Here is a 25425-nt window from a genome sequence, read left to right on the forward strand (position 1 = left end):
GAGGTCAACTTGCAGATACAGTGCCTCACATATCTGACTCCAGCTCATGTTCCAGGTAGTAAGACAGGCGTGTGACACAGGTCATGCTGCTTTTAAAGCTTGGTGCTCTTATATCAGCTATTTATACATGATGACAAGTGAAAATCCATAGTCATTTAAACAGAAACCAGAAATCACTAATAGTGTTATTTACCTTTTTAGCACCTGTTTCAATCCAGTACCAAGTGACATTTTATTAAGATGTATTAGACTAGGTAACGTTCTACTGTTTTAGGACGCATTTTGTGTAAAGGGAGAAAATGTAATCTATGAAAATCGAAGAGTTCCTGAATTTTAACTATTTTGGTCATGTCAAATAGGCAAAGATGTAACAGTGAAGATATTTTTCAGATTTATAACAATGTCTTTGTTAAGATGGCCTAGCAAATCAACATCTATATAGGATGGAGAATTTTCCCCTTCAAATGGGGAAGCTGAGGAACAGAGTATTTTGATCACAATTAAACTCATTAACCACTCGTTTACAAATCACTGGGGTAGGTAGACAGCTGTTAGGGAATAAATCCACAGTGAATTTTTAGAAATGTTCTAGCAAAAGTCCTGAGATTTTCCAGACTGGCTTAGAGGGTGATCTTTTAAAATATTTTGTAATTCTGGCTTCCATATTCTCTCCTTATGAAAACTCACCCACCTGCTGAAAATCAATAGAAATGAAAGATTAAATATATGGAATATGTATGTGTCCATATGAGAAATCTGCCTGTGGGCAGCAATGATAGGTCTGCTTATAAGCACATGGGGCTTTGCTCTCAAACACGTGGGTACAAGGTCCAGAATTGGCCAACAGGGTGAGACAAACATATCCCCGAAGAGGTACAATATTAAAATATGATGCTAAGCCTGTCCCTTTAGGTTTGAGTCTAGAGAATCAGACAACATCTTCTCAGGGAACACCGTGCTAATGTTTCTCACAAGGGGTAGGATGCTCAGGAGTATACCCACAAGAGAGAGAACTGCACAGACCTTTAAAGACTCGTCCATGAGTATGCATTCATCAATATCTCAATAAATAAAAATGTGCTATATCCATAAAACACCACTCCTCAGTTATTGGGTACGTGCACTGCAAGCCACAGTAGAGCTAACAGCAGAATAATAATGTGGAGAGAAAGATGCCAGAAAGCTTGCACACACTGTCCTTGAATCGCCTATTATGACCTCCCTCATATTATAAATGTCAAAAATCCAGACCACAACTTAAGCTTCTCATAAAACTAGTCTCATTGTTAAAATAGCTGCATAGTCATCATTGCCAAGGAGGATATTATAAGAAGACTTGTACACAAGCAAGGACACATGATTCACAACCATTGGCTCATCGGGCATCACGCCCACAGTCCAATCCTATAAGAAGCGGCACAAACTGAGAAGCTCGCCAACACCCGGCAGTCTCTCAGCCGCTGCAGAAGGACGCCAGGCGCAATCAAGATGCACGTTCTGCTGCTGACCCTTGTGCTTGGTCTGGTTTGTGCAGACCAGGAACCTACATCTGGGAACCATCAGCCATGGACGCTAGGAATCAACTTATTTGCGGTGAGGTCTTGCATGTGTGTGCTTCTCCATCTCTAGGTTACAGGAGTGCATCAGCTTTTATATACACTTTGGTCTATGCATCTTCAGAAGGATTAAGCAATTCTGTCTTTCAGCTATTTATACTTTTCCACCTCATTGGCAGGGGAAATAAACTTACATGTCAAAATGATAGCTATGAGCTCCCACGGAATTCCATGGCACGGTTTTGGATGTTCCACGAAGCTTCCAATTCTGTGCATTATTTTGTACACTGTTCTTTCATTTCATATCAACATACTAGTTAGGGAGTAGAACCCTACATCGCTCCATAAATATCAGACGTATTTTTTTCTTTTGAGGTAAAACAGAAGCAATGATTCTGGTGGACACTGGTAAGAAAAAGGGGAGTGATTAACATTTCTTAAAGGAACTTTCTTTTTAGATCTCAGGAGACTGGTACTCTGGGCTCAAAGCAGCGGATGATGTCAACATGATCCGTGAAAATGGCCCTCTAAGGATTTATGTTCGTCGGCTTCAATGTAGTGACATCTGTGAAACAATCAACGCTGATTTTTATAGCAAGTAAGCACAATTAGCGACACTTTGCACAGCAAAACAGTTGACTTATGACTTGAGGTCCACTTCCAAATTTGCAGGGAAATATCAGTATTATGTTCAAGAATTTGAGGCTCTGAACTTCATTCATAGAATGGTGTTCTCAGTTTGGTGTACTATCCTTGGCTTCAGCCCCCTGCGCAAGCATGTAGCCTTGTCTTCTTGTCTTAGAGGGCATCATAGTTGGGCTGCTCTGTTGGGAGTGTATTGTTCATAAACAGAGCTAGGAAGGCTGTCAGGAAAGAACCTTGTCCTCAAAGTATGAAAGTCATGGCCATGGCAGTCCTACTCTGAGGACCAGTGTGTCTCCTTCTTCAGACTTTCTGTACTTATTGGAACCAGATTCTGTAATGTTTCTTACAGATTAAATCCTTGCCGTGTAATAGGTGTCTCCAAGCCAGGCACCCTTCAATGTGAAGGGCTACACACAAAAGATTACCCACCTAACGTTTTGGGCACAAGTTTCAATCAATAAATATATCTTTCATGCAATAAGTAATGTTTTTAGGATGTCTAGTCTATTGAAGACATTGTATTAAACAAGTGAGTTGCAGAACATGACATTGGAAGCAAACACTCAGACTTTGTTCTAAGGCATTTCATGTCAAAAATGCGTATTTTACATGTACCATGTGGGAAATCGGCATGAATGCAGGTTTTAAAATGATCATCTACACTTGCCTTCTTACAGCACTAACTTATGCTTTCTATTTTTATCTTGCATCTACCTACCACTTCAGCATTTTATTAAAGAAAAAAAAAGGTAGAAATGTGGGATTCACATATAAATCAAGTATAAAAATCAAATGAATAATCATATCTGACTTGTTTATAGTTCATGATGCATGATCAAAACCGAAAGTTTCTGTGATGACTGCCCTTGCACTGTTCACCATGTAAGAACTTATTCACTATGTAAGAACTTATTCACCATGTAAGAACTTGTTCACCATGTAAGAACTTGTTCGTTATGCTTCAGAAGATTGGAGACTGTTGAGAGTTAGGCTTGGGGTTGATTAATGATTGTGCATTGTCCCCTATACAGAATTTTATTGTTGTAAACAACCATTTGATCAATAAATATGAGAAGTGCCCTCTCAAAAAAAAATAGGGGAACATAAAATGAATTTTCTAAATACAACTCATAAGGTAGAGACTGTGCTCAAGAAAATAAATCAGGGGAATGTTAGAAATGCAATAAGTAAATAGGGAAATGAGTGAAAGAAATATTTAGACTAGGAATAGAAACTTTAATTGTCAAATTAAATGCTGAAGTTTGAAATTGACCAACTGTAAAAATAGTGAAACTATACAACCAATGGAGAAATAACATAAAGGGTGGAGAAGAACAACTGTTAATTAATAAAATAATACAGTTGTATGTGAGTTATAAGTTTGAGAGGAATGATGGATGGATAAACATGATATTGTTGCTTCTGTGTGCATTATGTTTACATCTCTGTCCATGTTTATATATGTCTCTGTCTCTATTTTAATCACTACATATTTCTCGGTTTTCTTGCTAACTCAGTATAGCCTGTATTCCCAGAAGTTGAAGCGTTTGCTTAGAGAGCTTGGGGACTTCAGAATCTATACGAGCACCAGCATTTAGGGCAGAGGCAGAGAAACGGACAGCAGAAAGAAAGAAATGGAAAAGGTGGATGGTTTATATCAAAGGAATTGAGCAGCAAACCTGAACACGAGGTGACATTCTGCCCTCCCCCTGCAGGCTACTTGGCGGTGCCTGCAGGCAGTTTGGGAAGTCACTTTTAGGGGCGGGGCCACCGGCATCACAGGGGCGGAGCCCGGGGACTCTGCTCCTCCCCCCACCATGCACAGCGCACCCCACATCATGAACTATCCAGGCCAACATGTCCACAGCTCCGAGGTTAAAGCCCTGTATTAGACTAAAGGGAAAAACCCAGTGGTGTGGGTTGTTAGATGACTATAAATTCACACCACCTATTATTTTTAGCAATCAAAATGCATTCACACTTCTGCAGGTCCTCAAGTGCTAAGGAAAGAGTGGGGAGTAAAGGGTGCTTTGTTTCATTTTTAGGGTGAATGGGACATGCCAAAGTCATACACTGGCATTAAGGAAAACAGAAAATGGCATATACGAGGCCGACTGTGAGTACATGATCTCTCCCCCTGAGGGTTATCTTCTAGAACCAGGGAACACGTTCAAATTCCTGGTCTTTGCTCTGTGCAACATATCCAGATCTGGAACCCAGACAAAGTCTACTACTCTTTACAAATGCAACGTTGGGAAAGACATTTCCTTTGCCAAGCATTTATTGTCACCCAAAGTCAGGAGAGGAGCCAGGTCTGGAATGGTGCTATGGACAATGCCTTAGAACACGCCCCAGAGCGCTGACCTCACCTGTCCTCAGGATGGGGACAGGCTCAAAGCTACTTAGAATTATACCAATTCTTCCATAAATTTTCCTGTCTCTCACTTAACCAACATGGTCAACTATGCCTTTAACTAAAATTCTTTAAATATTAAGTGTTGTTGATTATGTAATGTGTTTAAGTATGACCTGGTTAATTGAATCCTAAAGATAAGTATGAGAATGTAACTGAATTAATGGTTATATTTGGAAACCAATTTGTACATAATATTGAGCTTTGGTTGAAAGCAATGAGGGTGTTTAGGGCTGACTTTGATCTCTATAGTTTAAAATAACTGCATGTAATCTTCAAACATCAATACTGTAATATTCAGTGACTTCTGAATTCAAAATTCTTAGAAGTTTGATCTTTATGGGGAAAAATGCATAATGTAATGTAAACTTGTTCTGATGAATTTTATTTTAAAGATTAATACTCAGCAACAAGTTCTAACTGGAATATAATTACAGAATACATGTGTCTTCTATATCCTGATACCCAAATACTAGTTCTCTTACTCCGTATTTTACAAGGAAATGGTATGTTTTAATTATGTCCCAGCCTATAATTCAAAATCACTGAAATTTTTATGTGTAAGTTTATAGAATTGCTTTTCAATAAGGGATGTAGTGGATTTCTGGGTTGCAAAATTCCTGAAACGTAACATCAGCTCTCATGGGCTGGTAAGAGAAGGATCCTTTCTACAGCCTGTCATATACCTACAAGTACTACAGGAAGGCATGTTGCCATCACCCACAACTGTTCATATTTGGGGATATCTAAGAGCATCTATACATTGGTTCCTTTCCTAACAGGTCCTAACACTGTGTGAGGACATTAATGATAAATTACTGATGAAGGTCATAATCATTATGTAAAAACTAAGACGAGTTAAGAGGAAATTACAAATGTTAATCACAATGATTTTTGGAATTTCTTTTCGTCCTATCACAGTCCAGGGTAAAACCCATCTCCAGGTGAGTTTTTCGCTGCGGGACATCTTGAAAATATATGGTGATCATACTACTGCAGACGGAAAGAAGACGGTGTTCACTGAGCTCCTTGGTGGGTACTGCTGCCGGGACGGGGGACTGGGAGGGAGGCAGGGACCACACCCTGTAGCTTTGACCTAGGCAGGTCCATTCAGAAACAGGAAGGGATCTAATGGACATCTCTTCTGCATGATCTGCTACAAAATACAGTGAAAAGACGGGACATCAGCAAAGAGGAATATGAGGAATTCAAAGTCTTCACTGAGTCCAAGGGTATTACAGCAGAAAACATTCTAGAAGTCATCAAAGAAGGTAAAGTCCTTGAGTATAACATTTTTCTGGATGAGCAGATCCCCAATGAGATTCTTGGTTCAAATTTCCTCTTGCCACAACCACCTTTTATAAAGGCTGGTGTGAAATAATACATAATATTGAGAAACTTCAGGGACCAACCTCACCCCTGTCATTCTCTTCCACAGACACCTGTCCTCTGACCATCGGTTAGGTGAGTAGATGTGGTAAGATGTGCCATGATTTTCTTGGTAGATAAAGACTTTGGTGTTGGGGGTTTCTGCTTTAACTACTGATGACAAATGAATCCTACCTTGTGACTGGCAATGGCTAAGTCTTAGGATTTGGAGCAATATGCAGTTTTAAAAATCCAAACAAAAAAAATAACACTGAACAAGAGTCTACAGTGGGATTCTGGAAGGACAAAGGGGAAAATCTGGGGAGGCAGTGAACTGAGAAATATGATAAAGTCGGGAGAATTTCATTGTGAACAGAGTATCCTGTGCTCACATGTCTTTTACAATTATATGTAAGAATTAAAGAGTATGAAGTGACACAGGCGTCCACGGTATGTCATTCCCATGCCATGCAGCCATGATTAGGTACCTTAGGAAGCCTGCACACAGGTCCACATACAGATGACTCACAATAATTGCATTCTAAAGAACACTCTACACAGACTCCTGTGTGCACCAGGGTGTCACATATGCACATGATATTTGTGACATGCGTCCCTAGGAAAATTCCTTCACTGTCCTCTCCAGAAACTGCATGGATCTTTCCTTTGTCACTCCCACCAAAATCATACCATCAGCTCACCTATGTTATTATATGTTTTTTCTACATGCAAAGTGGATAATGGCCCCAACGATATAAGCATCATCGTCCCAATGAACAGACTCATCGCCGTGAAGAGAAAATCACCTTTTCTGTCAAGTCATAATTTCTTCTTTCCTAGGAAACCATCTTGGCCTCCAAGCTTTCCCCCAGTCACCCTCTAAACGCTCTCTGTTACTAGATTGCTAAGTGATTGAATAAACTGATTTATGCACACTCCTATTGTCTGTAAAGAGAGATACCGTATTTGTATCGCACAGAAAGAACCGACACACAATTGTCCAGAAAAACCGGGTCGACAGTGAGCCAGATCAGTCTGTTTAGCATGAATTGTTCATTCCCTGGGAGTGTCTTGGTGAGAAGGGAAAATGGGAGGTACGGTGATACAGGTGGTTCTTTTATGATGTGACATAAATTTCCCACCGATGCCACGACACAGGTGGGAGAGGGTGCTCGGACTACAGAAAAGGGGCTTGGGCTTGGTCTCCTGACACAAAAACACACACATCTCAGTAACGGCTTTGAGCCTCAGGAAAACCAACACACAGTGATCTGATGTAACAGAGGGGGATGAAACAGCACTTTTGAAGGAAAAGCATTAATACTGATAAGAAGGAGCAAGCCTCTAGGCAGGGAATATAGGGTCCAATGAGAAGTCGGGAGAAGGACTTGGAAATGATAACAAGGCTTTTAAACAAGAAGGATTTGGAACGAATATAAAGTGCAGGGGGGACATTTAATGAGACAAAGCAACTACGGAAGGATGCAATATCATTAAATTCAATGATGTCTTACCAGTTACCTAGCTTCATGGAGGATGGACTGAAGTTCATGAATGTTGACACACACAGACCTGCGATGGTCTTTCCCCACTGTTACATCTCTGGCCCTGAAACCCTGCACAGGGGAGTGTGTTCTTCATGGCTGTGTGGTTCTCTGCAACATCCTCACTTTCTCTCATCTGTTTCATGACTTTAACATGCAACAGCAGATGAAATATTTAGAGGTCAATTTGCAGAGACGGTGCCTCACATATATGACTCCAGCTAATGTTCCAGGTGGTAAGACAGGTGTGTAACATGGGTCATAGTGCTTCAAAAGCTTGAGGCCCTTGCATCAGCAATTCATACATGACGACAAGTGAAAAATCCACAGTCATGCAAACAGAAATAAGGAATCACTAAACAGGGTTGGTTAGCTTTTAGAGTCTGCTTAAGTATTAAGGGAAAATACCCACTTCTGCTCCCAATCAACAGAAACAAAAGATGAAATATATGAAATACACTCATGTCCACATGAGAAACCTACCCATGGACAGCCCTGAGATGTTTGCTTATAAGTAAATGTGGGTTCATTCTTCAATATTTCACATACTAGGGGATGATAAGCACCATCGCTGGTTCACGATAGATATGGGTCCAAGGTGTAGAAATGGCCATCTGAGCGAGGGAAAAAACCCCAAAGGGGGTGCAATACAAACATAAGTTGTCAAGTCTTGTCTCCTTATGCCTGAGTCTGCAGAATCACAAAATATCTCAAGGATACTCTGCTATTATTTCTCATGAGTGGTTAAGTATCTCATGAGTATGTGTCCAAGAGATAGACCTCTGAGACGTGTCCATGAATATGCATTCATCAGTATTTCAATGGACATATATGGGACAGATCCATAGAACACTAATCAGTGGTAAAATGAAACAGCCTCTATGAGCAACAGTATAGCCACTATCACAATAATCCTGAGTGAAAGAGGCCCAAAGGCACACACACACACACACACACACACACACACACAGTATCCTTTAAATAGCTCTATGTATTACGATCTGTCACTTATTCTAAATGTCAAATATACAGACCAACTTAAACTTCCCTGAAACCTACTCTCATTATTAAAACAACAGTATGCCATTAAACCTCATCATTGCCAAACAGGATAAGAAGACTTCACGTGTAAACACGGTCTCCTGATTCACAACCACTGGCTCATTACGTGTCACGCCCACATCCAATCCTATAAGAAGCGGCACAGACAGAGATGCTGTCCAACACCGGGCACTCTCCCAGCTTCTGCAGAAGGACAACGGGCACAGTCAAGATGCGGGCTCTGCTGCTGACCCTCTTATTCGGTCTGGTTTGTGCAAACCACGAACCTGCATCTGAGGACGATTACCCGTCAGTAGCCAGGATCCAGTCATCTGGGTGGAAGTCTTCATATTGTGTACGTTTGTTTCTCGCTCTTTTGTTTGTATGACTGCATCAGGTTTAATGCACACATTGGTCTATGCCTCTCCATAAGGATTAAATAAACCCTCTCTTTCAGCTATTTATATTTTTACATTTAATTTGCAGGTGAAAAAAAAACATGTATGTACCAAAGTTATAGCTATGAGTTGCCATGGAACTCCAAGGCAAGATTATAGCTGTTTCAAGAAGTTCTGAGTCCATGCTTTACTTGGAATATGTATTGTTCTTTCATTTCATATCATTCTACTAGGTAGGGACTAGAAACCTACAGTGCTTGCTAAAAATCACATTTGCTTTTTCTTTTGAGGTAAAATAGGACCAATGGCAATGATTGGTCAGAGGAAAGATAAAAAGATTGACCCACGTTTCTTAAAGGGACTTTCTCTTCTAGATTCCAGGGGATTGGTACAGTGTGCTAAAAGCAGCGAACGACACTAAGAAGATCACAGAAAATGGCGAACTGAGCTTTTACATCCGTCGGCTTCGATGCAGCGAGGGTTGTGAAAAACTCAACATTGATTTCTATACCAAGTAAGAAAAATTTGCCTGGCTTAATGCGATAAAATTTTTGACTTCTGACTTGCTTCTGGTCCACTTTCAAATTTGCAGGGAAATGTCAGTATTATGTTCAAGAATTTGAGGCTCTGAAGTTCATTCATCGAATGGTGTTCTCAGTTTGGTGTACTGCCCTTGGCTTCAGCCCCCTGTGCAAGCATGTAGCCTTGTCTTAGTGGCATCAGAGTTGGGCTGCTCTGTTGGGAGTGTATCATTCAGAAACAGAGCTAGGAAGGCTGTCAGGAAAGAACCTTGTCCTCAAAGTATGAAAGTCATGGCCATGGCAGTCCTGCTTCTAGAACCAGTGTGTCTTCATCTCCAGACTCTTTGCACATACTGGAACCAGATTCTGTAATGTTTCTTACAGGGTCTCCTTCAGTGTGAAGGGCTACACACAAAAGATTGTCCACCTGCTGTTTTGCAGACAAGTTTCAATCAATAAATATAACTCTCATGCAATCAGTACTGTTTATAGAATGTCTACTCTCTTGCAGGCATTCTGCTAAATAAGTGGGTGCAGAAAACCAAGTTGAAACAAACTCAACTGTGTTCTGGGCCATTTCTCATGTCAAAAATATGAGTTTTATTTGTGTTGTGTGGGGGATTAGCATGGATGTAGGCTTTTAAATAAAGGAATATAACATTTGTTTTCCAAACACCAGTCGTCTAGAAACTCTTATGGTAAGACTGTGTTCAGGACAATAATTCAGGAGAATTTTGACCATGGTATAAGTATACATAGGTATGGGGGGAGAAACATTTTAAGAAAAATTTAGACTAGGAATAGTTTAACTCTCAATTTAAATGCAACAGTTTGAACTTATCCATCTGTTCAAATGGAAGAGGAGCAGCCACTAGACCAAAGTAGAGAATAACAGACTGTAGAGAAAAATATATATTTAAGTAACAATAACAAAGTTGTATGTCAGCTGTAAGTTCAGGATGTGAATGATGGATTTATAATCACCAGATCAATGAGTGGTAGTGAGTATGACCATGTCTCTACGTCTGTGTCTATCTATATTTATATCTCTGTATGTGTCCGTCTGAATGTTCTTCTTAAATCTCTGTAACCTATAGTCCCAGAAGTTGAAGCGTTTGCTTAGAGAGCGTGGGGACTTCAGGATCTATACGAGCACCAGCATTTAGGGCAGAGGCAGAGAAACGGAGAGTGGAAAGAAAGAAATAGGGAAGGGGGGATGGTTTATATCAAAGGAATTGAGCAGCAAACATGAGGTGACATTCTGCCCTCCCCCTACAGGCTACGTGGCGGGGCCTGCAGGCAGTTTGGGCAGTCACTTTTAGGGGTGGGGCTACCAGCACAATGTGGGCGGAGCCCAGGGACTCTGCTCCTCCCCCTACCATGCACAGCACACCCCACATCATGGACTATCCAGGCCAGCATGTCCACAGCTCCGAGGTTAAAGCCCCGTATTAGACTAAAGGGAAGAACCCAGTGGTCTGGGGAGTTAGATGACTGTAAATTCACAGCATCTACTATTTTTAGCAATCAAAATGCATTCACACTTCTGCAGGCCCTCAAGTGCTCAGGAAAGGGTGAGGAATAAAGGACGCTTTGTTTATTTCATTTTTAGGGTGAATGGGATCTGCCAAACTCATTCAATTGAGTCAACGAAAAGAGAAAATGACACATACGAGGTAGACTGTGAGTACATGAGCTTTTCGCCTGAGTGTATCTTCTCAAAGCAGGGAACATGCTTAAATTCACAGCCTTTGTTCTATGCAACATATCCAGATCTGGGACCCAGTCAACGTCTACTACTCATTACAAATCCAACCTTGGGAAAGACATTTCCTTTGCCAAGCATTTGCTGTCTCCCAAAGTCAGGGTAAGGGCCAGGTCTGGAATGTTGCTATGAACAATATCTGAGAACATGTCCCAGAGCATTGACCTCACCTGTCCTCAGGATGGGGACGTGTTTAGAGCTACTTAAAATTACACCAATTCTTCCAAAAGTTTCTTATCTGTCACATGACCAACATAAGTCAACTTTGCCCATAACTAAAATTCTTTAAATATTAAATGCTGTTTATTTTGTAAAGTATTAACTGAATCCCAAAAATAAGTATGAGAATGTAGTTGAACTAACTGTTAAACTTGGAAACCAATTTCTATATAATTTGGGCTTTTGCTGAAAGCAATGAAGGCCTTTAGTGCAGACTTCTCTCTCTCTAAATTAAAAATAACTGCACATATTTTCAAAGATCAGTACTGTAATATTCAGTGACCAAATGACAAAATGTTTGATTTGTACAGGGAAGAATGTGTAATGTAGTGTTCTAATCTTGCTCTGACAAATTACTTTAATTTGAAATATAAATATACAGTAACAGGATCTAACTGGGGTGTAATTATAGAATATATGTGTCCCACATTGAATAGCATGTTTACTAGCTCTCTGACAAGCTATTGAATGAGCAAATGACATGTTTTGAATATGTACTAAATTGCATTTCAATATGACTGACTTCAGGTGTAAGTATAATACAGCTGCTTTTTAATAAGGGCTGTCCTGGGTGAGTGGGTCACACAACTCCTCAGAATCTCACATCAGCTCTCACGGGGTGCTGAGTGGACTCCTTCCCACAGCCTGTCATGCACCTCCAACTACTTCGAGAAGGAACATTGCCATCACCCACAACTGTTCATGTTGGGGTAAATCCTGTTCTTGTTTAGCTAAGTTCAGAAGCTGGGAAATCTGGACCATTTAAAAAGAGGCAGATATGTAAAGAGTGTTTATCAGTCCATTCCTTAATGGATGGATTCTAACACAGTGGGAGGAACGTTAGCCTCAGGTAACTGATGGAGGAAAGGCAATGATAGTATGTTAAAAGTAGGACATATTAACCATGTGGAACATCTTTTCATGTGCCTGTTGGCCATCTGAATTTCTTCTTTGGAGAACTGTCTATTCAGCTCCTCTGCCTGTTTTTTAATTGGATTATTTGCTTTTTGTTTGTTGAGGTGCATGAGCTCTTTATATATTTTGGATGTCAACCCTTTATCGGATCTGTCATTTATGAATATATTCTTCCATACTGTAGGATACCTTCTTGTTCTATTGATGGTGTCCTTTGCTGCACAGAAGCTTTTCAGCTTGATATAGTCCCAGTGGGAAAGGGGGGCATTATGATTAGCACACATAATGTACAGGGGATGCGCACGGGGAGGGCTGTACAACACAGAGAAGACAAGTAGTGACTCTATAGCATCTTACTACGCTGATGGACAGTGACTGTAATGGGGTATGTGGGGGAACTTGATGATGGGGGGAGCCTAGTAACCATAATGTTGCTCATGTAATGGTACACTGATACCAAAAAAAAAAAGTAGGACATATTAAAATGAAATTGAAAAATCTTAATCCAATTCTGTTCTGAAATTTTTTTTCCTATCACAGTCAAGGGTAAAATTTCTTTGAAGTTTACTGTTACATCAAGAGGCATCTTGCTGATTTATGCAGAACACACTGACGCACACGGCAAAAAGACAGTTGTGACTGAACTCCTTGGTATGTATTGTAGCTGGTTCTGTGCAAATGAGATATGATAATATTATCTATATTATTTATATTAAGGAGAGAAGTACATACACTTGCCTCCTGAACAATGTGGGGCTTCGGGGAGCCTATTGCTATGCAGTCAAAGACTCATGTCGAAAACATAGACAGTCAATTGACACATATTTTGTACTTTATACTGTATTCCTATGTTCAGTGAACTAGAGAAAAGAAAATGTTCTTCAAATGGTCACAAATCTCCAAAGATTCTTCCAATATATTGATGGAAAAAGAATCCATGCATGTGTGGACCCATGCATCTCATACCAGGTATTGCTCAAGGGTCACCAACATATGTGTGCTTTTTTTTATTAAGCACACTCATGCAGAAATAGGTTTGTGCTTGAGAATTCAAGCTGTCTGCTGTGTTAGAGATGCTGAAAATTTGTCTACAGGAAATGAGGAAATGGATGTCCTGCAAGGCTCTACCAGATAGCTTTTCTAAGATGCACACTTATTCTGGATATCTAATAAATACACCAGGATAATCCATGAAGCTCTGGACAAACGTCACACATGGGAATGGCTGGGTTCTGTCCCTGAACGGAGCCAAGATTTAACATCTGAGTTCTAAAGACGAGCTTCCCGTTGTAACTGAATCTGTCTCAACACAAATGCCTGATTTTATTGCTCTTGTGGAAATAATGCCTAAGACTTGAACCCCCTGCCCTGCAAATGAACAGCGCATCATATCATAGCACTCAGAGGCACTGATGAGGGCAAGCCAACCATGTGACCTGTGGTTAATTCCACCTGGATCCTCACTTTTCTTTATTACGTCCACATTGGACGGGGAAGAGGGTGGAATCTCGTCTTTTACAACGATGAAGACTAAGTGTATTTATTTACTTCTATCGACATATGTGACAAGGCTAGTGTGCGTGGCGGGATGTACAAATCATGTTTCCCACTCCTTAGATTTGGGTTCAGGACGATCAGGGGACAGATTCTAGAATGCAGAGTCAAAGGGACCCGAGTTTGCACGAATTATGAACTCTCAGGCCCAGACACATCCTTTCCCCAGATGGACATTTGCAGATGGTCCAAACGGGAGACTGTGATGGCGCTGGAGTGAATAGCGCTCCATGTTCTTAGTCGTTCTAAGAGCACAAGACAAATAAAAATGTTAAATATGCAGACTCTACCCATGGTAGCATCTGAAGACCACATCTAACACTCAGGCACCTTCCTTGAAAACCATGTTGTTGAGCAGCATGAATGGACCTGGGGTAAAAGGTAAAAGGGTGGGGAGAGTGAGATGTATGCAACAATACTGTTATGACACAAGGACTAATTTCAAAAGTAGGAAGGGTGCTAATGGACATCTGTCCATCTTATGTGCTTTCAATGCAGCCAAAGTACCTCAAGTCAAGAAAAGGGAGTATGACAACTTCAAAAACTTCAGTCAGAAAAAGGGTATTACAGAAGAAAAGATAGAAGATGTCACCGTAACAGGTAAAGTCCTACAACAGGATATTCATCCCAATGTCATCTCAGTGGGATTCTCGTTTCACATTTCCTCTTCCCAAGACTACCTTGTATGGAGGCTGCTATGAAATAATCTTTAAGAATGTTGAGACCTTCAACGCTTGTTTCCTTACCCCCGATCATTCTCTTTCACAGACACCTGTCCTCTGATCTTCCATTAGGTGAGTAGACACCATATATTCACCTTCTGACATTTTTTAGTTGATTTGAGGGTTACTGCTTCAGTCCAGAAGGACAAACAGTCCTGCATCAAGGGTGACAGTGGCTAAGGCTTAGGACATAGAACAGCGTGTGTGTATAAATGATCCAAAGCAGTAACACAGATCTAGACCCTACAGTGGGATTCTGGAAGGACAGAGGGGAGAAATCTGGGGAGGCAGTGAACTGAGAAATGTGATACGCTCTGGAAAATTCCGGTGTGAACACAGTATCTTACAATTATATGTAAGACTTATAGAAGATGGAAGTGGCACAGACTTCAACGGTATCTCATTCCCATGCCATGTAGCCATGAATAGGTACCTTAGGAAACCTCCACAGAGGTCCAGATGGCTCACAATAATCGCATCCTATGGAATAGTCTACACAGACCCCCGTGTGCAGCAGGGTGTCACATACACAGACGGCATTGGCGACATGAGGTCCCAGGAAAATTCCTCCACTGTTTTCTCCAGAAATTGCATGTATCTTTCCTTTCTCACTCCCACCAAAATCATACCATCAGCTCATGTGTGTTATTAAATGTTCTTTCAACATGCAAAGTGGATAATGACACCGAGGATATAAGCATCATTGTCCCAATGAGCAGACTCACCACCATGAAGAGAAAATCACCTTTCCTTTCAAGCCATAATTTCTTCTTTCCTAGGAAGCCATGACCTTGGCCTCAACGTTTTCCCCACAGTCACCTTCTATAATCAATCTGATGTTACTGGATTCCCAAGTGATTGAATAAATTGATTTATATACATTCATACTGTCTGTGAAGAGAGTTACCATATTTATGTTGCACAGAAAATAATTGACACACAAATGTCAAGAAAATTGGGTCGACAGTGAGTCAGGAGAGCATTCTGTTTAGGATGAATTGTACATTTCCTGGAAGCATCTTGGTGTGAAATGATGACACCCAGACTGTGATTTTCTTAAGGGTGTGAGTTTAAAATGCCTATAATGGGAGGAATATTCTCACCCAAGTATTAGTGATCCCGGCTCAGTTTGGGATCAGTGAGCAAGACGTGGAGTGGAATGAAGCCTGCTGACTTCCCAAATGAATGCAAGAGCTTCAAGATCAAGATATTTCACAATTCTCAATGAAACTGGTAGGAGAGAGGTTGTGTTGAGTCACAGACATACTATCAGGAGTTGTGTTTGTTTTTTGTTCTTGTAGTAAATATTTTGTCTTTGTGGCCAGTAGATCACATACTCTGCTAATGCAGCAGAAAGTAACCACAGGCAAAAAAAAAAAAAAAAAAAGGAAAGAAAGAAGATAAAAGCATGTCTGTGCAAAACAGTCAACAGGCTGCATGCATACGGTCCATAGACAGTGGTGTGACAGCAATGATATCCTCTTCCAACGTGGTTTGGGGGAAAACAGCCACATCCATGAATACAGAGTGTCTTGCATAGGACAGAATCCTACACAGATGTTAAGGACATAGGGACATTCACAGAATTTGACTTATATCTCATCAACTTCAAACAAAGTGATTGTGAATATGGCAGAGTCATCCCATGAGTGGCCCGAAAGAGGCTCTTTTGCAGGTAGAAAGAGAATTTTAAATCTCTTCCTCCTGAGTCGAGGTGTCTGAGTCCCAGGCTCAACCGATCAGGCAGGGAGCATAGAACCCTGGAGAATTCTGAGGACCTTATCAAACCAGTGGGCCGTAGGAAATTGCAAATTTTTTCTTTTGCTAAAAATGATACTCCTTTGACTTTATAGTCCATCCTCCCAGTCTTCACCTGGACTCAAAAGTTCTTTATATTTAATACTTGTCGAAGCATGAGCAAAGAATCATAAAGACGCTTTGCTCTTCATATGAGCTTCTAAGGTGGAAGAGCAGGATGAATTACCTGTGAAGAAATGGGCATCCTGGTTGCCCCCCCAAAACTGGTTGTATTCCCTGAAATAAATTAGCTCTATAGGACTGAGACGCTGGCTTTCCTAATTGGTGAAAACGACAGTAAATATGGAGCTTATATGTTGTTTTCTCAGTGCCAAGACTGTAAGCTTTACATGAGCATTGGAACTGTGTTTGTGAAAGCATATGACACGCCTATTTGTTAACTCTTACTTAACAAAACTTTCAGAAAACTAGGCTAGAATCCTGGGGAAAACAGAGGCAGGGTCAGCCATAGGGATGGAGCGATTCAGGTGACTCGGAACCATGGTCCCCAAGGAGGTGTCCGAAGCTGCCTACCCTTGGGCAAGCCCCACACTCTATTGTGTTTTGGGGTGTACCTGCAGACTAGGGGTTGACTCCCGAGCATCTTGACCCAGCTCCCTGTCTTTGCAGTTAGCATAGCTCAGGCATTCTCTGCTCTCTCGGCTGCTTGGCAAGTGACACAGAGGGCCTAGGCTGAGGAGTCTTCCTACTTGCCTTAAGATCTGCCTTGGGAAGGAGTGGGGAGGCGGTGTTCCCCAAATGTGCCATCCTGCTGAAGCACTTGTGCAGGAATGAGCACCCCTGAGACGGGCAGCTCATTCTAGCCCAGGACCTGGCCCTTCTGTTGGACATCAGGAGCCAGAAACATACAGGAAGAATTAGGCGATGGTCACATGGCTGGTCCCATGCGACCAGGTTCACACTTATGCAACAGGCTCCAGCCTCAGTTTAACGCCCAGATCCAAACTAATTTGCACACCATCAATGCACCCACATGATGACTGACTCGGCATCCAAGTTTCGACCTTCAGAGTGGGTGGCCTCAGCTGTGGCAATATTGACACTTGCAGGTGAGATCATTCTTTGCCGAGATTCCTGGTATTGCACAAGGTTTAGTAGCATTCCTGGTCTTCACCCACCAGCTGCCATGATCACCCATCCAGTGAGTCATAGCATTTATTTTTTTCATATTAACTCATTTTGTTGTTTTTTTTAACTCCTAAGGGGTAAGTTTATGTCAGTCTATCCTAACCTGGGTTCTCCTCAACAAGACATCTTTAAGGTGGTTTCCAGAGAAGTGGCCCTTGGCCAGATTCCTTTGGGAAATTCCATGTGTCATATCTCTGGACTGGCAGGCATCCACATCGCCAGATCCTAAACCCTTCACAATAAAATTACTAGTAAACAAGGAGCCTTGAGTGTCTATCTGCAGCAGCTGGAAGTTTTTATGTCCTCGTGTAATTTTGGAACTGCAGGGAAAGCTGGTAGCTGTCTGTATTTCTACATTATTTGGAAGGGGACTCTCAGTAGTCCACAGGTCCAGCTTTTCTTTTAAACTACATATGTCAATACTCCAGGCCATTCCTTAGAAAAACCATGTTCAAGATCTACCCTTCATTATCATGAAACTGCAAAATTATTTTGATAAAAGTGGATAAAATAGAACATGTTTCAAACAGCAGCAGACTTACAGAACCCAAGAATGGACTAACAGTTACCAAAGGGAAAGGGACTGGCAGGGGGGTAGGTGGGAAGGCAGGGATAAGGGAAAAAAAGGGGCATTACAATTAGCACATATAATGTTGGGGGCGGACACGGGGAGGGCTGTACAACACAGAGAAGACAAGTAGTGATTCTATAGCATCTCACTATGCTGATGGACAGTGACTGTAATGGGGTTTGTGGGGGGGACTTGATGGGGGGAGTCTAGTAACCATAATGTTGCTCATGTAATTGTAGATTAATGATACCAAAATAAATAAATAAATAAAAATGATAGGATATACAGAAAAAATATGAAACATGTTATATTATGGAAGAACAGACATATCGAAATATTGCTATTACACAGCTTTTGATTGAGAGCATTAGAGTCATCAGCTCTAATCATGTAGAATTTAAAATGTCCCTGAATGAGGTCAAATTTGGGCATTCTCTGCAGCAAATCCTCGAGCTTTCACCCTTGGAGAGATGTTTCCATTACAGGAAAGCAATCGTCTGCGTGCAATTGCCACATGTGCCGGAGAACGAGTCTGGAATTCAATAAATAAATGCTCCTATTGGGCAGAGCTGTAACACATGTAAAACCATTAAATGCGGCTCTGAGAATGCCTCACTGTCCACACGGGCTGACTGCCCCTCCATCGTCCCCCTGTGCCCTCCATGTACATCCACGTGTCCTCCAAGTGGACTTTGTCCTTTGTCCTTTCCTTCCACCTCCAAGTCTTTCTAACACCTTCACACTGTGTTTTCTGAGTCTGCTCACTGGTATATCATCTGAGATGGAGGTAAGAAAGCAAAGTAGGATGAAGAATGAATGAAAAATACACACTGCATAGTCCACTGTAGGGATTTCCCACTTTTTGTATATCCAGCAACCCTTTGACAGGCACTGGGGTGGGGGGTGCTTCCATCTTTGGGCTGTTGGAATAGCGCTGCTATGAACATTCATGCCCAGGTAACTAGCTGTTCGAACACCTGTTATCAATACCAGACTTGTCATGGGTCTACAGGAAGGGGCAATGGAGAAAGCTTAATTGAGAGGCGTTTCCTTTGGGGATGATGAGATGGTCTGGGACTGGAGTGGGGAGATAGTTGTACACGCAGTGAATGTGGTCAAGGCCACTGTACACTTTAAAATGGTTGAAATGGTGAAATATAAGTGCTTAACATGCTGTTTCTGAATGCTAGTTATATTGTAACTGAGAGAAATCTCTTGATTCCAATATGGCTGTAAGATCTTCTATGATATCTAAGCCAAAAAAAGTACAAAAAACACACAAAACAACCCACAGGAAGTATTAGGTGTATTTTATCTAGCCCCAAATACCACATGGTTGACTGATGCTGGTATAGATGCTATGTAGCATCTTAAGTATTTTACTGTACTGGACGAATGTGAGACTTCTGAGAATGGGTCATCAGTACAACGCACTCTAGTGAGGGTTAAAATACACTATATAATAGAAATGTGCTGTCATGGTTTAAGTGATATAATACAATGTACAAATATTTAAATTGATTTACATGCAAATTACAATGCATACTTCTATAAGAATACATCATTATAAATGGTTATGTGGTTGTACATATGTTTTCAATACCTAATGCAGTAATACATAATTGCACTTATATATACTTAACATTTTGTTAATCATGCGTAATTACAAGCTGCTTATAATTAAATGCACTGAATATACACTGTGTTAAACTGATTTATGCTATTTATAAATAGATATTTATGTGTATTTCCCATTTGCATATTATACAGCTATATATATATTAGCTGTGGTTATAGAGAACAATACCCACAGGGAATATAGTTTATGGCACATCGTAAATGTAGGGTGCCTTACATTGTGTATGGACTATTGTGCTATTTCCAGTGAGTCACTAAAGACTAGTGACAGGCACTATCGCTGGCCCTGCAGGAGTTTGCCTGGTCACAGATACCTGCGTTCCAGGACAATAAGAGCCATACAAGGTACGTGGAGGCCTGAGCAAACACTCAGGGGGAGAGAGCAGGGCGCCCCCTGGACAAGAAGCTCCCCCAGGAGGAGAGAATGGCAGCAGCCCCAGGAGTGTGGTGTCACCGTCCCCACTAGACAACCAGTGATGTAGCCAGGAGACTTCATTTCTCGTCTTTGCACAGAAGGACCGTGGGGGGGGGGGGAGGCAGGACCGGAAAACAGAGCCAGACCCCGCATGCCATATCCCTCTCTACAATGCCACACCTGTGCCAGCTCTTATCAGACGTAAATCTTCATAGAACAGACACCCACATGTACACATTTCTTTCTTCTTTTTCTATGCCCCCAGCTTTCCTAACAAACAGCACTGTATCCGCCTAAGGCATACACACGCTGACGGTGTGACTGACATCCGCGGGGTGCATGATCACCGCTATCAAACGAAAGAGCCCAGCCATCTGAGACCTGCATGGTCTCTTACCAGATTTCAAGAATGCTCTCAGGATGATTAATTAGTCACTGTGCTGTGTGTGAGATTTTTCTTTAAACCACAAAGACTTCTTCAAGAAATTATGATTTTTTAAAAAACCCTGGGAAGATGTTTTATTGAAGTCACGATAACCATTATTTTGAAATGGGTATTTGCTCCTGTTAAGCAGTGAGTATGTCTCAGGCACTGATTCTATAATTATTTACTAGAATCTGCCATGTGGCTCACCCGGTGTGTGCCTTGACTAGATGTTAGGGTACAGAATGAGTGGCCCCTGCATACATGAGGACAGTTAACACAATATTCTTACAAGTACTCCATGCAAGCGTGTGATCTGTGGGTCTCTCAGTCTTAGATATAAAGCTTCCTAATAGAATGCGCTTGGCTCTGGGTTCAAAACTTCACAAAAATCATGCCTTAGTGTTCAGACAGACCCTTGGAAAAGTTCATAGCGATATATGATACTGCAATTAACTATAAATATATCAGCAAAGCTATTTTCACAATTGTACACGCTGCCAACGGTTTGTGTTTTGAACACTGATTTGTTGACAGCTGGCTTCAGTGTGTCCCAGGAAATTCACATTTTCTCCTTAACTGTTTGAATTGAATAAATATTTTCTGGTAGAAGGCTGACCGATCCACTTGGAGGTCAAGCTTCCAGGGACATTAGCTCTCTCCTTCAACAAACCAAAGACATTTAATTACAGAAGTTCCTATTTAAACGTGTTCCACTGTCTATTAGCAAATGTTTCCTCTCAGCTTCACATTTGAACTGCTTGTCCAGCTCAAGAGCAAATGAGTCTCTGTCAAAGTTCACCTGGCAATCTCCTACAATTTAGCTCCATCTGTTAAGTGCTGTGTAAATGGCCAAATAGAGAAAGCAATTGAACAATTTAATAAAAGCTCCCTAAATCTGTAATCCTTTGAGCAGAACCACAGCAGAGCCCTTCAATGACTAGTGTAAAAGAGACTGACAGGCTTTTTCTAATTTTGTAATTTACTCAGTCTAGGACAGAGAATCTCTTTCCAGAGTCCTAATAAAGAGAAAATCAACTGACAATCCAAAAAAAATAAGAAGACACTAGATACCTGATATTTCAAATGCTAGCATTCTCGATCCCTCCCCGCCGAATGTAATTTTTAGTGTCTCTTAGTACAGAAGTCATGCAAAGATACCATTATTTTTAAAGAATGTAAATAAAGAAGGGAACAAATGTGTTGAAAAACTCCCACAGGGACGTGTGTAAAAGACTTGCTCTCGCTGTCTTTGTAATAAAAGAACACTGTTTCTATTACCAGTTTTGAGTTTGTAAAAAATTAGAACTATCTAATTTTGTATCAAATTTCCTTTTTGCTTTATTTTTTTTTGTAATAAACATAGGCGGTAGGTGAGAAAAATGAAGCTCACACAGAGTAAATCAATTGTCATTTACAGGTTTCTAGTAAGTATTTGTGCTGACTGTTCGGCTGATTTTTACCTATTTCCCCTAAAGTCATGATTTCCAGGAAAGCATCCCCATCTTAATAAACCTCTCTTCCTGGAAAGAAAAAGAAAATGGTACTAGGAAAGTTATTTTTATAGAATGTTGGTTCATTTCCTGTTTAAATAATTGAGCTAATACTCTTGTATTTAAATACTCTGCATTTTTCTGTTTAAGTAAAGTGTTGAGAAAATTTTAGAAAGATTCTCTCTGGTAGTTCTATAAGTGGTGCGGATGCTAAGGAAAGTTAAAAGGAAAAAGTATATATGTGTGTGTGTATAAACATGAAAACATGAAAAATATAGAGTTTGTACATTTCTGCATGTATATATGTATACATGGGTTATATGTTATATATATCATATAATCTGGAATTATATAATTATTAATATATAAGAAAATATATTTACCATATCTGCATAAAAGTATCTGATATATTATATGTATATGGTATATAATATACATTCCTATGTTAACACATATATAAAATGGATGCATATATACATACACACAAATATACACATAGCCATACACATGACCTAATATATATGTATGTATTTTCCTGTCCAAAGGATTAGAATTGCACCATATATGTAACATTTCATGTTTTATATGCTCATGAAGAGAAGATTTCATATTTAGTTTTTTACTATTACCATTCATTTCCCCAATCTTCGTTATTATATATTATATATTCTCCAGTCTCCTGTAACTCAGTGACTCCAGAAACATATATTGATCAAATACTCTACAGAAATGTACCATTTTCAGGGATAGCGCCATAATTATGTGGTTTCATGTAAATGTATGATAGTTATGCCATGCATTCCTATAACTTTCAGTGATTTTTAAAATACTGGAATTCAAGAAAAATCAATACATGAAATAATGTCAATAGCTACTTAAAATATACATTGCAAGTCCAAATTAATAAAGAATTACCAAACTGAGTTCGTATAGGAGTATATCGAGTTCTGGATTCACTTAAAGTAGCCTCAAAGGTAGAGGTAAAGAGGAATATTGGCGCGTGGTTACTGGAGATAGAAAGCACGTTGGACAACCATTCTGCCTGCTAATGAGTTTTCAACGATACGAGCAGAATCTGATAACGCAGCTTAATCTAGAACCTACTCCACACAGGAAATTAGCTCTCAAAGCATGTTTCCAAAGTTTTCACTTTTACCAAACTTAACAGAATTAAATTGCGTGTCAAGAGTCCTAAGGAAAAGTTGGGGGTTGGGGGGGGGGAATGAAGGAAAGATTCAAATGGATTATCACACGGCTTCAGGTGTACAGGAACTTGCTGTATAGGAAAAATGGGATGTGAAGAATGGCAGCCAAGGTTCATGAGAAGAAGACAAAAGACAGCCTCATGAAGCCAGTGCTCCACAAGCCGCACTTTGCCACGTATGAGTAACTAAGTCACATACCAGAACTCTAAAAATTCTGTAAAATATGAAGGCGACTGGGTCATTTGCTAGAGTTAGGAAATGGAAGTGATCTGTATATTTAAATATATATATATATATATATGATATATATACTCCATATATAATATATGGTTTTAAAATTGTAGGTGTTTTGATTAATCCATCAAAACACCTATACAAATAATCACTGTTCTACATGTTTTCTAGTTTTATGGATAAAAAAAATCATACTTTTGAATGCAAATGTATTTTTCTTATTTCCTGGAAATAAAACCACAATTGCAGTGTAAAATCCTACCACTGTTATTCATATGAAGTTGCCATTTCTCACTGCAAATTCTTGATTTAAAGTTGACATCCAATTTATAAACTGGCTATAGACCATGCCTTATTTGCCAACCATTTTAACAGAAGTTATTTTATACATTTTATGGATAACCACTAACATTAACAATTATAAGTTGTTTTAAATGGGCTTTTCCCCCTTTCCTTTCTTTTTTATTATAAAAGCTTATATACCTTTTTGGCATAAACATAAAACTCAGGCAATTATAAAGAAAAAAGCAGAAGTCTTCCCCTGCACTACCCTTCTCCACTATCCATACACTATTCGATTGTTTATCATCTCACTGCAGATAAAGGTTAGATAGACATGGATGGACAGGGAGATGGAGATGGACACAGATATCTAAGTTAACATTTCTGCAGATACATATTTAATAATTCCAGGTTACTCATGTAAACCTGGAATTTTTTCCAGACACACACAAAGATACATCATTGTAAGAAATCAATCTAATGATGATTTTAAGAGAGCAGTGTGGTAAAATTGTATTTTAGGAAGCATTTGAATGGCCGTTGCCATACACTGAGTGCTATCCTCGGTTTTAAACTGGAGGGACTGAAATTTGAGAGTCTATCAAAGTCACCAATGAACAACAGGAGAAATGGCATTAAAGAATACAGGTCTTGAGTAGATGAAATGCATAAAGTTATGAAGTAACTTTATCCAACAATCTTAACAAAAAGTCCAACTTCCTATTAGCATATAAAAATTGTAATACTCTAACTCAGCTCGAAGTTTGTCTTGAGCAAATCTTAGTTGTCTGGCAATGGACTCTGACGTTTGCAAAGATGTAGGTTATAGATTGGCTTTCTGATCTGGGTATGCAGTGAAGCCTACAGATTTAAGACTCATGTATGTTTAGACATGTGGCTCCAAAATGTGATTACACGTGATGTTTTCTGACCTTTCATTTTCAATTCTGATCAATACTGCACACCCTATTTCTCATGAATAATCATCTTTCTGCTGGATATACAAAATGTGTCAAATATGGTCAATGGAAAATGGAAGATATTCATACTTACAGGAAAAGAGCTATCCATCGACAGGTATACACAAAGAAGTAGATATGAAATTTATTTCTGAAAAATAAAACATCAACTTACACAGTGTTAATATTTATAGGGTCATAAACTCTCACAGATTCCTCAGTTTGATTAACTTCTCATCAGTATGCAAGCAGGGAGATTATTATGCTCGAAATTAGAAAATAAGGCATTTCTATTTGCTATACCAAGTTGATTTTCCGTTGATTAGACTAATTTCAGGTAGAGAATTTCACACTAATCAGAGAAAGCATGCACATTTAGTAGTCTTCAATACAAATCTAAATTTATCCTCACAAATAAGAATCATGGAAGTGGCTTCCAGTATATCAATATGTACACGTCTTCCAATTCGAGTCCTGATCAGTGCAAATGAGATCATTTACATTACACATACTTGGTTTTTTTTTTTTCTTTGAGTCATACTGCAAAACTGGTATGTAGTACTTGCTCCCCGTTTGGCTAACAATGGGATGTTGACT

The 25425-nt window shown here is 40.0% G+C and overlaps 2 protein-coding genes across 2 annotated transcripts; both read left to right on the forward strand.

The window, feature by feature from the left end:
* The first annotated feature begins 1430 nt into the window (after positions 1–1430).
* LOC130681851 (female-specific lacrimal gland protein-like) lies at positions 1431–6917 on the forward strand. The gene is made up of 7 exons (XM_057495475.1): positions 1431–1593; positions 2015–2154; positions 4247–4317; positions 5536–5646; positions 5784–5885; positions 6053–6078; positions 6717–6917. The coding sequence occupies exons 1-6, from the start codon at positions 1489–1491 to the stop codon at positions 6076–6078; spliced, it is 555 nt and encodes a 184-aa protein (XP_057351458.1). The 5' UTR covers positions 1431–1488; the 3' UTR covers positions 6717–6917.
* A 1812-nt stretch (positions 6918–8729) lies between these two features.
* Positions 8730–15546, forward strand: LOC118935965 (lipocalin Cav p 2.0101-like). Its single transcript, XM_036932676.2, has 7 exons — positions 8730–8922; positions 9340–9479; positions 11099–11169; positions 12926–13036; positions 14438–14539; positions 14708–14733; positions 15335–15546. The coding sequence occupies exons 1-6, from the start codon at positions 8740–8742 to the stop codon at positions 14731–14733; spliced, it is 633 nt and encodes a 210-aa protein (XP_036788571.2). The 5' UTR covers positions 8730–8739; the 3' UTR covers positions 15335–15546.
* Positions 15547–25425: the final 9879 nt, after the last annotated feature.

This window comes from Manis pentadactyla, chromosome X (assembly GCF_030020395.1).
Source record: "Manis pentadactyla isolate mManPen7 chromosome X, mManPen7.hap1, whole genome shotgun sequence".
Lineage (NCBI taxonomy): Eukaryota > Metazoa > Chordata > Mammalia > Pholidota > Manidae > Manis > Manis pentadactyla.